This window comes from Saimiri boliviensis, chromosome 11 (genome assembly GCF_048565385.1).
Source record: "Saimiri boliviensis isolate mSaiBol1 chromosome 11, mSaiBol1.pri, whole genome shotgun sequence".
Lineage (NCBI taxonomy): Eukaryota > Metazoa > Chordata > Mammalia > Primates > Cebidae > Saimiri > Saimiri boliviensis.
In genome coordinates, this window is record NC_133459.1 from 23,863,703 (window position 1) to 23,881,306 (window position 17,604).

The 17,604-nt window shown below is 45.9% G+C and overlaps 1 protein-coding gene across 2 annotated transcripts in view; it reads left to right on the forward strand.

Annotated features, from left to right (window-relative positions):
- The window catches only part of MAN1C1 (mannosidase alpha class 1C member 1), a 173,086-nt gene that overhangs the window by 20,350 nt on the left and 135,132 nt on the right, over positions 1 to 17,604 (forward strand). Inside the window, exon 1 of one of the 2 annotated variants that reach the window (XM_039474195.2) lies at positions 1,663 to 6,285. The exons of the other annotated variant lie outside the window; for it this stretch is intronic. Within the exon in view, the coding sequence (XP_039330129.2) occupies positions 6,280 to 6,285 (6 nt within the window). The 5' untranslated portion in view covers positions 1,663 to 6,279. Of the gene's footprint in view, positions 1 to 1,662; positions 6,286 to 17,604 lie in introns of those variants that run through there. 2 annotated transcript variants of the gene reach the window in all.

Below are 17,604 nucleotides of genomic sequence, written 5' to 3' on the forward strand. Positions count from 1 at the left end.
AGTTTGAGACCAGCCTGGCCAACATGGTGAAACCCCGTCTCTACTAAAAATACAAATATTTGCCAGGCGTGGTGGTGTGTGCCTGTAATTCCAGCTACTTGGCAGGCGGAGGCAGGAAAATCGCTTGAACTGGGGAGACGAAGGTTGAAGTGAGCCGAGATTGTGCCACTGCACTATAGCCTGGACAACAGAGTGAGACTGTCTCAAAAAAAAAAAGATTAAATATTTTCACTCTTTATTTCCTTCCTTCTGCCTGTGTTGGGCTTGATTCACTTTGTTTTTTTTTTTTCTAAATTAAGATAGACTCATTGATTTGGGATTTAATTTTCCAGATATCTTTTAATTATTGATTTCTAATTTAAGTCCCTTATGTTCAAAGAACATACTCTAATTTGAAGCCTTTGAAACATGAGACCTGTTTTATGGCTAGTTACATGGTTTATATTGGCAAATGTTCCATGTGCATTGAATTAAGGAATGTGTGTTGTATGGTGGTTGAGTGGAATGTTCAATAACTGTCACTTAGGTCAGATAGGTGGATAGTGTTGTTCAAAACTCTATGTGTCTTTACTGATTTTTTTTTTTTTTGGTCTACTTTTAAAATCCTTTATTGAGAACAAATGTTGTTTTCCAACTCCAATTGTGGATTCGTTACACAATTCCTTTTCGTTCTATCAGGTTTGGCTTCATATTTTTAAAATTTATGTTATTAGGTATGTACACATTTAGGATTATAAAGAATTGACCTTTTAAAACATTTTACATGTATTTCTTCATTTCTGATAATTCTCTTTGTTTGCAATGTATTTTACCTGATTGATACAGTCTTTTCAGCTTTCATGTGGTTAGTATTTGTGTGGTTGAACTTTTTCCATCCTTTTTTATTTTTTTAACCCATACAATGTACCTCTTATAAAGAACACATAATTGGGTCTGGCTTTTTGAATCCAGTCAGAATCTGCTTTTGAATTAGTGTTTATTCCGTTTATACTTAATGTATTATTTATGTAATTGGGTCTAAATCTGTTTTATAGCATTTTTTATTAGTCTCATATACTTTTTTTCCCTTTCATGCCTTCTTTTGAATTGACAAGTATTTAAGATTCTATTTTTATGTCATCCATTACACACACACACACACACACACACACACACTTTAAGTTACTGTTTTGATGATTAGAATTTTCATCCCTATCACAGTCTACCCTGAAATAATGTATCATTTCATGTATAATATAAGCTCTTTCAACAATATACTTCAATTTACCTTCTCCCAGTCTTCATTCTGTTGCTGTCATATATCTTACTGCTATGTATGTTATAAACCTCACAATACTAATTTACACTCCCACCAACAGTGTAAAAGTGTTCCCATTTCTCCACATCCTCTACAGCACCTGTTGTCTCCAGATTTTTTAATGATCGCCATTCTAACTGGCTTGAGATGGTATCTCAATGTAGTTTTGATTTGCATTTCTCTAATGACCAGTGATGATGAGCATTTTTTCATATGTTTGTTGGCCTCCTGCATGCCTTCTTTTGTAAAGTGTCTGAACACATGGACACGGGGAGGGGAGCACTACACACTGGGGTCCGTTGGGGGGAAATGGGGGAGGGATGGGGGAGGTGGGGAGAGATAGCATGGGGAGAAATGACAGATATAGGTGAGGGGGAGGAAGGCAGCAAATCAGACTGCCATGTGTGTACCTATGCAACAATCTTGCATGTTCTTCGCATGTACCCCAAAACTTAAAATGCAATAAAAAAAATAAAAAAAAAACACCTCACAATACATTGGTATTATTTTTGCTTTAAACAGTCAGTTGTCCTAAAGAAATTAATAAATTAGATTCCTTTTATTCACTCATATACTGACCATTTCCAATATTCTTCATTTCTTTCTTATATGTCTGATATCTGTCTGGTATTGTTTCCCTTCAGCGTGAAGGAATCTTAACATTTTTTTGTAGGGTAGGCCTGCTAGTGACAAATTCTTGCAGCTTTTGTTTATCAGAAGGCATCTCTATTTTGCCTTTGTTTCAAAAGGATATTTTTGCTGGATATAGAATTTTAGGTTGACTCTTTCTTTACGCCAAAGATGTCATTCCATTGTCTTATAGCCTGAATTGTTTCTGATGAGAAGTTATAGAATATTCGCCTGCATGTGCTGGTTTCTCCTTCCCTTTGGATGCTATAAGATTTTCAGTTTATTTTGGTTTTCAGCAATTTGATTGGGTTGTGGTTAGGTGTGATTGTCTTTGTTGATCCTTCTTGGGGTTTCTTGAGCTTATTTTGTCTGTGGATTGATATTTTTTTCATCAGTTTGGAAGTTTGGCCCATACTTCTTCTCACTCAACCTATCTCCTTTTCTTTTATAACTCTAGTTACATATAAGTTAGATTGCTTGATATTGTCCTAGAGGTCACGAGGCTCTGTTCATTTTTTTTTTTTTTTTAATCTTTAGTGTTCCTTTCTCTCTGTACTTCAATGTGGATAATTTATAGTAACCTATCTTTAAATTCACTGAACCCTTCTTTAATGTACAGTCTGTTGCAAGCTCACCCAATGACTTTTTTATTTCAGATAATTTTTACTTTCAGACTTTCCATTTGGACTTTTTAATGGTTTTTGTTTCTCTGATATTTCCCATCTGTTCACTAATTGTTTCCATATTTTCCTTAAATCCTAAAGCATATTTATAATAGCTTTTTAAAAAAGTTTTTGTCGATACTTCTGACATCTTTGTCATCGTTTGGCCTGTTTATATTGACTGACTGACCTCCTGGGTATGGGTCACAGTTTCCTACATCTTAATGTGTTTAGCCACTTTTTATTTTATGACACACATTGTGGATGCTACTTTTTTGAGATTTTAGGTTCATCTACTTTGAAACGGTTTTTCTCCCCTCTTTTTGTTGAGCTGTCAGCTGTTACTTCTTGTAGCTGTCAGAATACTTGCCTCTGGCTACTGTATTCTCTACTCTTCCTTCTTTGTTATTTTCTAACCTGCAGTTGGCTAGGAAATCATTTAATCTAGCTTGTTAGCCTTATATGTAAAGTACAAATAAGCAGACATTAAGTAGATCCCTGAAGACTCCTGAATCAGATGCATGAACTTCAATGTACAGGTCTTTGCATAATTTAGATATTTAAAGATTCTTACTTATTTTTTGGAATTGGCATTGGATGAGTGAAATATAACTTTGTGTTGAAACTATGACCTGAAGAGAGACAACAGTTCTCCAAAGGGCTCCTAATTTCTGGCTGAGGTCATCCTAAGTTATTTGTGTATTTTTTGCTCATCTGCTTTTAGCTGTTAGAAGAAATGTTTATTGATAATTGTCATGTCCCAGTAGCCTCTATCAGTGTGACTTTCAGTATTTTATAACCTGTCAAATACTTTCTCTGGGATTTTTACCTTAAGCCTAATAACTGCTTTTTAAAACTTAGTTTGTAAATCCTCATATTAAAAACACTTTTAAAAAGAGAATCGTTTATATAAATCAAATTGCTGAATTGGTGATCAGAGGGAAGCTAAGTAGCTGAAGGAGTTTCTAAGGCACCTTCTGTGAGGTCTGATCTCTTGTCTACTCATTCAGTAAATTTCAGTGTGAAGTAAATATTCTATTTTATTGTAAAGGCTGTCTTTCATTTCATTTGTCTGATTTGGGATGGGTGAAGGGATTGAATCAAAGTTTTAAATCTCTTAATTAAGATCCCTCTCCCCCATCCTTATTCTTGGAATGAACTTTTCAGAGGTTAAACCTAAACTTTGCCAAGTAAATGCTGATTTCCTGGGAAGACATTTCAGCACCTTTTCTGTTTTTCAGCACTTGTGCTTTGGACCTGAATCAGCAAACCTTTCTCCTTTCCAACTCTCCTGGAAGCCATTCGCCATGTCTGTCACATACCTTACAGAGCTCTGGAGTAGTCTTGTTTTTTTAATTATAAGAATCAATGAGGAAAAGAAGACTTTAGTTTCTTCCTTTCAGAACTGGACCTTAGAGAACAGCCTATAAAATAGAATCAATTTTGCTGCTTCAGAGTATAAGGAAACCCTTTATAGAGAAAGTTCATGTTTTGGCAGAATAATAGCAGCTCAGTCTAGAGACTTCTCTAGCAGTTTCAGATACTGGCATTTTTGTGTATATAATTAGGTGAGGGGTAGAGACCCTACACTAACATGCACTCAGAGGTGGTATTGTATAATAACTTCCCTGTAATCATGCTAGGATATCTGTGCCTGATTATTGATCCTTGAGTAGCTAAAAATGGTGCCAGAGTAGTATCAATCCAGATGGAGCTGAGGGAGACCAACATTAGACATTTCTGTGATTAGGCACTGGAGTAGATTACAGCATGATGAGGTTCTCTCTTCTCTGAGTAACGTGCTCTTCAACTTGGCGCCAATAGGAGCAGGATTCAGGTTTGTCAGTTCTGGAACTTGTAGTCTACTTGCCTTTTGGAGAAGGGGGTTTCGGACTCTGTACAGCCTGTAATCTTTCAAATGTAAGAATCCCCAGGGAGTCTGCTTTGAAGGGTCAACAATTCCCAGTGTTCAGGATATTCTTAGGGCCCACACATCCTCTTAAAAGTTTAGCTGATCTGGCAAACAGCCTTGTGGCATACAAGGGATGGGTTCTCATCCTGTTTTATGGCTGAGAGAATGAAGACCCTGAAAAGGGAAGTGACCAACCCCAGATCCCACCAGTTTAAATTGTGAGGCATTGACATAAACCTCCTCTCCTCACTCCAAGGCTGATGTTCTTTCTGTGAAGTCTGAAGGCTGGTGGGTGATAACTTAGGGGAAGAGTTTTCATTTTGGGATAGAAGATAGTAGAATCTGTCATAGCCTAGATAGGCATTCAAAAGAACCGGCCTTGTGAATCTTTAGACTTTTAGACGGGGCACTCCACCCTGTATTGCAGTCTGGAATTGCCTGGGGGATTTTAGTAAATACTGAAGCCTGAGTTCCTCCAGTTGCATCAGAGATGCAGATTTAATTGGTCAGGGGTGCAGCCAGAGCAGGGGGATTGAAGAAACTTTAGAATGAACCTATGGCAATTTTGTCTTAGCCTTGGCTTATCGCTTTTCCGGCTGAAGTTCCCTTTGACCCACTTATGGAAGAGGTTGGAAATCTTCTGTATTTATTAAGACTTGCACTGAAGTTGAGTCAGAAAACAGCTGGAGAAAAGACTCAGTTAAAACTGAGTTTTCCAGAGTTTAGAGTAGACACGGTTCACATGATCTGGATACGTCGTGAATTTATTGAAACTTTAAGGGAAATACTGAAAACGCCAACCATCGATTGAGTCTCAGCTGCTGTGAGCTGAAGGAAAGACAAAGATGCGTCTCTGGCTTTAAGGGATCTTGCTGTGTAATCCTGCCATGTACCTGAATCACTTCTCACAACATGCAGGTGCATGGATGTAGGAAAATATTGTTTGGCTGCATAAATATTTGCCCGTCCCACCTAAATCTTTTTTGAGGAAGCAGCCAGGACATAAACAGCTGAAATGAAAATATTTGCTTGTCCAGAGGTCGATTTCCCCACAGGCCATTGCCCTCCTTCCTGAGGCTGCCTCTGCTGTTCTCATTAGCGGAGCAGCCTTTCCCTGTTGCTGTCTAGGCCTTACAGAGATCCTGAGGGCAACAAAGCCAGTGGTCACCTGTAAAATCCAGTAAGTGATTGATGCTCAGGAAATAGGAGATATTAAAGAAGTGAAAGAGCCTAACCCAGCTCCAGGTGTTCTGCCTCTGCAGCCGTGCTCTGCTATTTCATCTCTGCCATGTCAGGTGCAAGATGTGACTTCACCTGAGAGTTGCTGACCCGGGTTGATCAGATCAAATCTATCCAGGCCACCTCTGGCAGAGGCGGCAGAAAGTGAGAATATGCTGTAGATTAGGGTGAGAGTCCTCCCAGGGCTTAGCGATGGTCCCTTGGAGAGCTCTGTTTCTATTCAAGAAACCTGTGAATTCTCAACCTTTGCCAACTTGCAATCTTCAATCTGCCCCAACTATTCCTAGCAAATTCTTTGGTTAATGCAGCATAGAAAACACATCCTATTTGTCCCAGACTTATTTCATTCCAGCTTCAGGGGGTGGACATTGAACCTAAGAGCGTTCATAGAGAGTGAGACTTCAGAGAATAAATTTCCCTATGTTAAATCATATCTGAAACCATGCTTGCTCCGAGGCTGCTGGCTGCAGGAAGCAGTGACGAGGATGGAACTTGGCAGATGGCTGTAGCTGTGGTTTCCTGGAGGCCTGTGTGGGGAGATGATGGTTTGTATATTGGTTTTCATTTATGTATTGGTCTTAACTTTCATCTTCCTGAGGTACCCAGATGCTATGGTGATAGATTGATTGGAAATGATTCATTTGTCAGGGTTCCGTGGGGGCTGTACGTTCCCTTCTCGTATGCAGTAGAGTGTAAAATGTTTAATTAGATGCTGAGGCATTTCTGCATGGGTCCATCTCTGCCCATTCTCCCCAGTGGATGCCATTTCTTAGGCTGCAGAGGGACGGGGTTGGGGAGGGGCTTTCCAGCTCTCCATCTTCTCCCTCTACTTATTTTGCCTAGTTGCAATCCTTAGTCCTACCTCCTTTTATTTTTTTAAATTTATTTATTTTCGAGATGGAGTTTTGCTCTTGTCATCCAGGCTGGAGTGCAGTGGCACAGTCTCAACTCACTGCAACCTCTGCCTCCTGGGTTCAAGCGATTCTCCAGTCTCAGCCTCTCGAGTAGCTGGACTACAGGTACCTGCCATCACACCCGGCTTTTTTTTTTTTTTTTTTTGTATTTTTGGTAGAGGTGGAGTCTCACTATGTTGACCAGGCTGGTCTCGAACTCCTGACCTCAGATGATCCACCTGTCTCGGCCTCCAAAAGTGCTGGAGTTGCAGGCATGAGCCACCATACCCAGCCTTTTATTTGAAAAAAAAAAAAAAAAAAAAAAAAAAAAATATATATATATATATATATTTATTTATTTTGCCTCAATTTCCCGAGTAGCTGGGAATACAGGCACCTGATACCACGCCCGGCTAATTTTTTTGTATTTTTAGTAGAAATGGGGTCGCCGTGTTGGCCAGGCTGATCTCGAATTCCTGAGCTTAAGTGATCTGCCTGCCTCAGCCTCCCAAAGTGCTGGGATTACAGGCATGAGCCACTGCGCCTGGCCCTACCTCCTTTCAGCTGCGGTTTTCTGCCCCCATCATGATTGTCCTAAAAACTGCCTTCATGTGGCTGCTAGAATTTGCAGAACTGATCCATGTTAGAAATCGAGTCAGACAGGTCCAGACCAGACTCCATGAAATAACGTAGTTGAACAGATATGCAGTGAGAGCAGTGTTAACTGCTGCTTGTCTGTTTTATTCCACTTCAACTTTTTCAGGGCCTTACTTTGTTCTCACTGTGTGCCAGGCAGTGCCCTACATGCTGAGGATGAAAAGGTCTGAGGGGTGCACCATGGAGATGCTAGATAAAGGTGTGGGCTGGGGAGTCACCTGAAGATGGCGTGAGCCATGGGCATGGGGGAAAGAATGGCATTTCAGGCGAATGCGAGCAGTTCTGGGGGTAGTGGGTTTGCAAACTAGCAGAAAGCGCCGTATACTGAGTTGTGGGAGGTATTATACATGTGGATATAGAAGATGCAGCTTGGAATGGCCAAGGATTCCACTTGGGACACACGGTGACATAAAGAAGTGGGAGACAGTGAGACAGCCTGGAGTGGGGAGAGGCGTTTAATGCTAGGGGTGATAAAAATGAGGTGCTTGTGAAATCTAGATGGACACATCTAACGGGCTGTTGAAATATGGGTTTGGGACCTATTGGGGTGATGGTGCCAGAGATACAGACATCGTTTTTTGATTTTTTTTTTTTTTTTTTTTTTTTTTTTTTTTTTTTTTTTTTTTTTTTTTTTTTTTAGGGTCTGGTTGAAAAATCCGGGTTTAAAAAAAAAAAAAAAAAGAAAAATTGAAAAAAGAGATAGGGTCTCACTCTGTCCCCTAGGCTGGAGTGCAGTGTTATGATCGGGGCTCACTGCAACCTCCATCTTCCACATTCAAGCAATTCTCCAGCCTCAGCCTCTCTAGTAGCTGGGACTACAGGAGCATGCCACCAACACCCAGCTAATTGTTTTGTATTTTTGTAGAGATAGGTTTTCGCTGTGTAACCCAGGCTGGTCTTAAACTCTTGGGCTCAACGAGCTCCTTCTGCCTCGGCCTCCCAAAATGCCGGGATTACAGGCGTGTGCCACCATGCCTGACGGAGAGATGTAGATTTAGAGGTCGTTGCTTGATGAGTCAGGGCTTGAAGACTTGAGCACAGAGCCATTCGAGGAAAACCGGGGTAGAAAGGGAGAGGGCTCATACGCTTTGAGAACACCAGTGTTTTAAAGAAGAACCAGAGGTTGGGCAGAAGGTTGAGTCAGGTGGCAGAAGGACCAAGTGCTGTATCCAGCCTCCTTTTCTCTTTCCTAGCCGATTCTGCCAAGCCCGACGGCCTGCTGAGCCTGGTGAGCATGCCGCAGCCGCTGGGGGGGCTGGCCTGCAGTTTCCCCTTCTCTCTCCTTGCACAGTGTGCTGAGGGCATCTTCACTGGCTGCAGACTCCTGGGCTTTGTTTCCTTGCTGGCATCAAGAATCAGACAGCCTGTTTTTCCCCCGTCTTCTCGTATTGGTCAGGGCTCACCATTCCACCCCTGCTGAGGAGTGCCAGGTGCTCTGAGCTGTCTGCTTTCTGGTTACCCACCCAGAGCGCAAGAGCCCACCTGAGGATCGTCTGTGCCTCTTCTCCTGGGCCGCGCTACCCGAGCTCAGCCTTGTAGCTCATTCCTGAATCCCAGCAGAACACTCAGAGCCGTTCTTCCACCACCTTTCTGGAGATGGGATGCATCTCTGTTGTGGCTACACACTGAAGATTCACAGGCTAGCTCTTTCATCAGGGAAGAAGTTTCATCTTCATTGCTGTCGAGGAAAGGAGGACATTGCAGACTGGTGACGATGTATTTTGTCTTTACTCAGTGACCACAAGCACATGGTGGCCAAATAGGTAACACCATGTTCTTCCCAGTTTTTGCCTGGGATCGTCAGCTCCAATGGTAGTCTTCACTTGAAACCAAGCCCGGACATTGAAGGGAGAGTCATTTGGCAAAGTTCCTGCTGAAACTGTCATCCAAGTGGCATTCTGTCTAAGTGGTATTCTGGCTCCAGCCATCCTTACAGATTTCCCCGATATCTGAGCCCTCACTGCTACCACAGGAGCCGCCCTACTTCCCGGCCCCGTCTGGGTTTGAGCACAGCTCCTCAGCTGGGCTGCATGTCTAAGGAGGTCTTGAAGCCTCTGATGCCACAGCAGTCCCTGTCTCTGGCACCAAGTCGTCTTGGCTTTTACTGTCGTGCCAAGATCACTCTGAGTTTTCTTCAGTGGTTTGAGCATCTTAAAGAATGAATGTTAAGGTCTGCTTATCCCGTGGGATAGCAGGTGAGATGGGGCCGGTGCACGTCAATTCCGGCTCACCGTTGCAGAACTGAGAAGTGTGCTGAGACTTTCTTCTCTGTGTTCGCTGTGTTTTCGGCAGCCAGTGCTGGGCCGCTTAGCTTCCTCAGAGAGGTGCGGTAAGCTAACCCGAGTTCCCGTCCCTTCCTTCATGCTGGTCCCCGCAGGGCTTATGCTAGAGTACTCTGTGGCCGTCTCACCAGCTATGCCGAAATGCATCTGACTTCTGACTCTGTTCCTGTGTGCGGCGCCACCTCCCTGCTGGACCCAGGCCTAGCCACTCGGAGACAGTGCCCTCATTGTCTTGAGCTTTCCAGGCTGCAGAGGGACCGAGCACCTGCGTAGATGGCTATGGACAGTGGTGGCTTTTAAATTGTGATAAACTATATATCAAATAAAAACATATGTTAAGCGTTTTAAAATGTACAACTCAGTGGCATTAGGTATAATACAGTCACACTGTTATGTGACCTAGTTCCAAACTCCACCCCAAATGGAAAACCCACACCCCACCCAGACCCACGACCCCCAGCCCAGCCCCACCCCTGGCAGTCGCCAATCTACTTTCTGCCTCTGAATTTTTCTGTTTGGGATACTTTATATAAATGGAACCATAGAATGTGAGGTCTTCTGACAGTTTTGAGATTCACTATGTTGTAGTGTGTGCAAGAGTTTCATTTCTTTGGATGGCTGGATAAAATCCCATTGTTGCAGATAGACCATGTGCTGTTTCTCCATTACGTTTGGATTGTTTCCACCTTTAGGCTGTGATAAATGGTACTGCTATGGGCATTCGTGTACATGGTGTTGGGCGGACATGTTTTCAGTTCTTTGGGGTATATGCCTGGGAGTGGGATTGCTGGGTCATATGGTGACTCTGTCCAACTTTGTGGGGGACGGTAAGACTGTTTTCTCCAGTGGCTGTACCACTTCACACTCTTATTAGCAGTGTATGAGGGGAGGTGGTGACTTTGGAAGCTGAGAGTGCCAGCCTTTCCTTAGCATAAGCCAAAATTACCTGAGTGACCCTCAGTGGAGGGTTGCTGGGACCAGAGGCTTGAGCACAGAGCTGTTCGAGGAAAACCCGGATGGAAAGGGAGAGGGCTCAGAGCCTTTGGGGACACTAGTGTTTTAAAGAAGAACCAGAGGACCAATGACATAAGGAGTGAGCAGGGAGGGGACATGGGGCCTAGGCAAGTCAGGTGGCATTCACCAGTGCAGCTGGGCAGGCCAGGGTCTGATCCTCAAGGGTGGCTGAGCCCTCTCTAGTTTTGTGGGAGCATGTGGTGGGAAGGCAGGGGACTAGGGCGGTGAAAGGCTGTGTGGTAGGCTTGGGAGGGCTGATCTAGGTGGTGCCTGTGGTGCAAGGTGTTTGACCCTAGGGCTGGGGTAATGGCAGAGTGTGGGCTCGCCCAGGGAAGACAGGTTACAAGTCCAAAGAAACAGGTGGGTCCAAGCTCAGCCCAAAGATTAGGCTGATATGTGATGGTGCTTGGGGCGTTTCCCTGGGCTCCAGTATTGAGGTGCCTTGTCTTAACCCCAAGCAATGCCTCTATCCTGAGGGCAAGGCAACTGATTCTTACCCGGTGTTAGGTTGTGAATCAAGCACACATGGTCTGAACTACCCTCAAAAATCTCTCTGCCCAGGACCCAGTCCCTTGGAAGCTCAAGAGCCAAGATCTGGCTGCTTTTATTTGCTCCCAGTGGTGGCTTCTCTCTCTTCAGGTCAGAAAAGGCCAAGGTCTGGTTTAGGTGGAGAAGAGTGATGGGGGAGTAGAGATTGAGGTGGGAGGTACAGACAGATGGAATGGGATATGTGTGAGTTGATGCATGTGGGCTGTGAGTCTCTTGGCTGCTGGCTAACTGGCTTAGGACCTAGGGTAGGTTAGGGACCAGAAAGGCTGATATTAGAGCCTCTGGGGCGCTGGGCAGAGGCTGCAGGGCTGTCCTCCCACCCCTCGCTGGAAAGACCCAGAGCTACCATAAGCCCACAGCAGCCGCAGTCAGCACAAGCAGTGTTGGGTGGGCACCTGTTGCTGTGCCCAAGCTCTGGGAGCCCTGCCGGCCCTGGCAGAGGCTTCCTTTGGGGTATGTGGGCCAAGTCATTGCCACCTTGTAAACAGCATTAGGATTTAGCAGTGCTACCATCTCATGGTGATGCTTCTACAGTCAGTGCCTCCTGGAAGCATCTGCTGATCAGGGAGCATATTCCCAGTTTACAGATGGAGGTTTAGAAAAAGAGTGGCTTTTTTTTTTTTTTTTTTTTTTTGAGATGGAGTCTCACTTTGTCATGCAGGCTGGAGTGTAGTGATGTGATCTCCGCTCACTGCAACCTCCGCCTCCCGGGTTCAGGTGATTCTCCTGCCTCAGCCTCCCGAGTAGCTGGGATTACAGGTGCGTGCCACCACACCCGGCTAACTTCTTTTGTATTTTTAGTAGAGATGGGGTTTCACCATGCTGGTCGGGCTGGTCTCAAACTCCTGACCTTGTGATCCACCCACCTTAGCCCCGCAAAGTGCTGGGATTACAGGCATGAGCCACTGCGCCCGGCCAAGAGTGGCTTTAAGTTCCATGATTAGGAGGAGACAGAACTGGAACACACATCTGGGACTTCTGACTCTAGATTCAGCATTCTTTTTGTTGTGTTGTACTTCTTGCAGAAGCTATCTGATATTGGTGCTAATCTTTTCCTACCCACTCTTTGTTAGAGCAGATGATGGTCTTGGAGTCGTAAGTTGCAAAGAACATGGAGAAGGGAGGAGGGTGATACCTGCTTCTTATACAGGGTCCTTTCTCTCTCCCCAGGTTCTAGTCACATATGAGATGGATCTATTTTACCCAGCTCTGTCGAGGCCATCTTGACCCCTGGCTCTGCCCCATCTGTCCCTGCCCTTTACTGGGCAGCATCCTTCCCAAGAGACAAACCCTTACCTAGAGTTGGCAGAAATTTTTGAGTCGAACCTCAATTCTGATGAGGCACAATTAGCATCCTCTGCTGTGGCCTCAGCTTTCAGCAAATGGTAAACTTTACTTGAGGGCATAATTCAATTATGAAAATCTGTTTCTTTTATACATTCAAAAAATCTCCTAATGTGCCTTTGTGCACACACAAATTTAGTGACACATCACCAAATGTGTATGTGGTTGCCATGGAAATGTCTCTCTTCTAACGTGGCATTCCAAGAGCAGAGAGAAGGGAAGTTTTCTTTGTAAAGAGAAGCAGAGCAGAACTTGGCTAATTGTCATCACACTAATCCCCAAACTGTCATTCTTCCCTGACTACCTGTCTCCTACTTCCTGTCAGCAGCTGAACAGGGGAAGGCAAATCAGTGTACAGGACTGGGTCTTTCACATTTCCTTAGGAATTTCACAAGCATTGTTCTTAACCCTTATGCCCAGCACGCACCAGGAAGGACACCAGGTCTTCCCTGATTTGGGTTTGCACCTAGAAGCCTAGAAAGTGTACCTTCCTGGACTGTCTAGCACTTGCCACCCACAAGGACTCCGAAGAACTCCCGGAACCATTTCTCTGTGGCAAGTGCAGGTTGAATAGCGCTTCTGAAGAGGCTTTGTGTTTCCCACCAGAGCTTTTGTCTTTGTGACAAGCACATGATGTGACAGCATCTAGAGCATGCCAGTATGAAGGCTCTTTTTTAGTGTCAGAAATCCCACGTTTTCTTAATGGTGGTGTGAGTCCACAGTGTGGGACTTAAGTCTGGTTGCATGCCTCTGGTCTTCCCGGCTCAGGCTCAGGTTAATCCTCACCCTCACTCTGTTTTCATTTGTCCTCTGATTTTCTTGACTGAGCCTTTCTGTGGGCAATGAGGTCCTAGGATTTCTGGACTTTACCAGCAATCTCTGAGGGGATCCTTGGTCCATATTAGTAGACCCTTTGACTAGGTCATTGGGCTGCCTTTCCCTAGTTTGGGGGCTGGGTAGCAGTTATTTTTCTTTTTTGGAGATAGTGTCTCACTCTGTTGCCCAGGCTGGAGTACAGTGACGCAGTCTGTTCCCTGCAACCTCTGCCTCCTGGGTTCAAGCAGTTCCCCTGCCTCAGCTTCTCAAGTAGCTGGGATTACAGGTGTGCACCACTATGCCAGGCTAATTTTTGTATTTTTAGTCCAGACAGGGTTTCGTCATGTTGGCCAGGCTGGTCTAGAACTCCTGGCCTCAAGTGATTCATCTGCCTCAGCCTCCTAAAAGAACTGGGATTACAGGTGTGAGCCACTGCGCCTGGCCTGGCCTTGTTGTTTTAATATCGAAACCCCTAGGATGCGCCATCTTGTCCATGGCTGTACTGGCTCTCAAGAAGACCTGTAGCCACTGGCCTGACTGAGCTGCCAAAGTGGGGTGGGGGCGGGGGCACAGACCCAGCTTCTGACTCTCTAAGCAGGGGCTATAAATTCTGGACACCTGCCTGTCCACAGCTCTGCACCCCTGATTGGGGCCTGTGGGTCTCCACTTAACTGTGGGTCAAGCAGCAGCAGGTCATTTCTGCCAAAAGACAATGTCCTCCTTGCTTTTATAAATCAGATCCTTAACATTGTTTTTTACCCAGTGTTTATTTCACTGGCCCTCAAGGGATTAATCAGGAGGCATCTGGCTCCTGGCTAGGCTGTGACCTTATTGAATGTGTGTAAATTTGACCAAGAGCTGAGGGAATCATACCAGCAACTTCATAGGGGTTCAGAGCCTTTTATGACCAGCGTCCAGGGTTTGCTCTGCTGAGGCTGTTGCAGGTAGCCACTGCTCCAGTCTACTTCTGTGCAGCTGTTGCTTCTGAGGTTGTTCCGAGGTTATTTTGGGGCCTGTTTGGGGAGCTCATGACCCCCCTTCCCCCTCACAGAGAGAGCAGGGCCAGGCATGTCCTTCTTGACTCTGTGGCCTCTCCATGGCCTAACCAAATCTCCTCTTCAGCAAGGGTCAGGGCTTTTAGCAAGAGGAAACTCTATTTGGGATAATAGAGAACTTAGCTTTGACATAGTGTGTTCTCATTCTGTCTGCTGTTTTAGACACCGATAAATCTACCAAACTTGGATATATGAATGGCTGTTAGGAGAGCTGGCTACCGCCTTTCGCCTTTGGCTTGTGCGAGTAAATATCAATTTAGTCCTTATGGAAGGAGAATGAAGGAGACTTGGTTGTCTCCCTAATCCACACACCCTGTAATTCTCACCTGGAAAATCTAGCTCTCCTATTTCAAATCAGTTTTAATGGCAAAGGCTAAAGGAAGGCTTTATTGCTCTTATCCAGGCTTATTGTTCAACTTTTTTTTTTTTTTTAATTCATTCAGTAAGTAAGAGCTCCTCCAAGGAGACCCAGAGGGAGTTGGCTTAGGAGGAAGGAAGAAGGTAAGTAAATGGAAGCTTGATCAGAGAGCTGCCCACTGGGCGGACACTCAGAATTGGGGCTGCTGATCAACTGAGCAGAGGTCCTAGAAATCAGCAGATGGGGAGGACTGGGTAGCTGCAGCTGAATTCTAGAGCACCAGTGGGGAATCCTCTGCCACCCTTTCTTCTGTTCCAGAGGGGAAGCAGGCAGACTGGCCCTGGTTGGAGACTTCTGATGGTGACCAGCCTTAGCTGGCCAGAAAGACAGAGTGCTCTGAGTAAGGGACAGGAGGGGCCTAGTTGGTCCTGGCCTATGCTGGCCTTGCACAGCTTCAGCTCCCTTCCAAGCCTCTCTCGAGCTCACTGCCTCGTTGATGGTGCCTGGGCTGCTCATTGCCCTTCAAGTGGTATGAGTGGGACGGATGCCTGTTCCCATTCTGCCCAGGTTGTGTGTAACAGGCAGGAAGGAAGCGGCAGCCCAGTGCTGTGGACTAAGTCTTCTGAAAGAAATATCCGGGCTGGGCGCAGTGGCTCACGCCTATAATCCCAACACTTTTGGAGGCCGAGGCGGGCGGATCATGAGGTCAAGAGATCGAGACCATCCTGGCCAACATGCTGAAACTCTGTCTCTATTAAAATACAAAAAAATTAGCTGGGCGTGGTGGCGCACACCTGTAGTCCCAGCTACTCGGGAGGCTGAGGCAGGATAATTGCTTGAACTTGGGAGGTGGAGGTTGCAGTGAGCCGAGGTCACGCCACCGCACTCCAGCCTGGTGCCTGGTGACAAAGTGAGACTCTGCCTCAAAAAAGAAATATCCAGCCCTTCCTTTGTTTGAAGGGCCATGACCCAAGGTGAAAATTCTTTTCGTAGAGGCAAATGCTGTCTGCAGGGAGACCAGTGCTGCGCCCTCTGCCCTCGCACTGAGCAGGTGCTCAGAATGAGCTTATTCTGTAACCACACAAGAGTCCTTCTGGCCTGTTCAAAGGTATTGTAATCCCCACCCTGACTGTGGCCTGAGGTTAAATGTTAGAAAGGAAATAAGATGTTCCCCACAGGAAAAATCTGTGCATCTCAGGCTGATTTCAGGTGTTTCCTCAGACCGATAGGTTGTAAGGTTTAGAAAAGCAACTAAGTCCTGCCCCATGTGAGCTGTTAACAGCATGTTCCTGTCACTATAATGGGTGCTTGTGAAGGCGGAGAGAAGACCCCGCTGCCTGCCAGCTGGGGCCGAACACTAGCCTGAGCAGGGGTTGTAGTAGTTTGGGAGCCCAGTGGGCCTGTCCTACTGCCCAGCCATGGCCACTCGAAGCCAAGTGCTTGATCTTTCTGATTGCCTCTTCGTAGCAGCTCCTGACTGCTAAAAATCTGACCCCAAGACCTCCAATCACTTCCTGAGAACACGTTTGGATATTCTTCTCCTGGGGTCTAAGCTGAGGAGTCTCCCTGCTGCCAAATGTCAGGCCCCGAAGGCCTATGTAGCTCCTGGAAGAGGCCTCCCTGATCAGAGGTCCAGGAAGCAGGAGGGACTCCTGGGCAAGACAGCTGCTGCCTTCCTGGTTGCTGTTGGGAAACAAATGCCTTCTCCAAGTGATGCTGGAGCTCTTGCAAGGATCGCTTGCTGCCAAGGAGGCTGCTCAGTGCAGCCGTGGCGCTCTCTGGGAAGTGAGATTCTGCAAATGTGTTCTCAAATTTTGTTCCAGCTGGTGCCAGCCCTTCCCACCTCACAGGCTGGAGGCCCCCAGCACCCAGTCAGGCATGGGGACACATTGCTGGCTGCCTGTGGTGCATGGCTGGTTAGCAAAGGCTGGAGCCTGCTGCCCACCTGAAGCTGTGTCATCTTTTCCCCTGCCTTGGTGGGTCTTGGCACTGGCATGAGGTGGCTTCCTCCTGAAGCAGGGTGTGGGTGCCCTCCCACCAACATGGAGGAATCCACAGTGGGCCCGGAGCAGAAGTTACTCACCCTCTCCCTCAGTGTCCTTTTCTGAACAATGGGTGACAGTGGGAACATTTTCAGGGTTGCGGTGCTCAGCAGGGCGCCTGGCACATTGGAGGTGTTTAATCTATGTTGGATTTATTGTCGCCCCTCTGTTTGTTTGAGACAGGATCTTGCTCTGTTGCCCAGGCTAGAATGCAGTGGCGTGATCACAGCTCACTGTAGCCTCAACCTCCCAGGCTCAAGCAATCCTTCCACCTCAGCCTTCAGAGTAGCTGGGACTACAGGCATGCGCCACCATGCTTGGCTAACTTTTTGGTATTTTTTTGTAGAGATGAGGTCTCGCCATGTTGCCCAGGCTGGTCTTAAACTCCTGGCCTCAGGAGTTCAAGAGATCTGCCCATCTTGACCTCCCAAAGTGCTGGGATTATAGGATTGAGCCACCACATCCAGGCTGGTTTTTTTTTGTTTTGTTGTTTTTTGAAACGAGGTCTCACTGTTGCCCAGGCTGCACTGCAGTGGCACAATCTAAGCTCACTGCAGTCTTGTCCTCCTGGGTATGTCATATCCATCTTCCCACCTCAGCTTCTCAAGTATCCGGGACTACAGGCACATGCCATCATGCCAGGCTAATTTATTAATTTGTTGTAGAGGTGGGGTTTCACTATGTTGCCCAGGCTGGTCTCAAACTACTAGGCTCAAGCCATCCTTCTGCCTCAGCCACCCAGAGTGCTGGGGTTACAGGTGTGAGCCACTATGCCTGGCTATCACTCTTCTGTTGAAACCCCCAACCATTTCCCAATACTGCTGGTCCCTTATAGGTCCCCTTATAGGGAACCA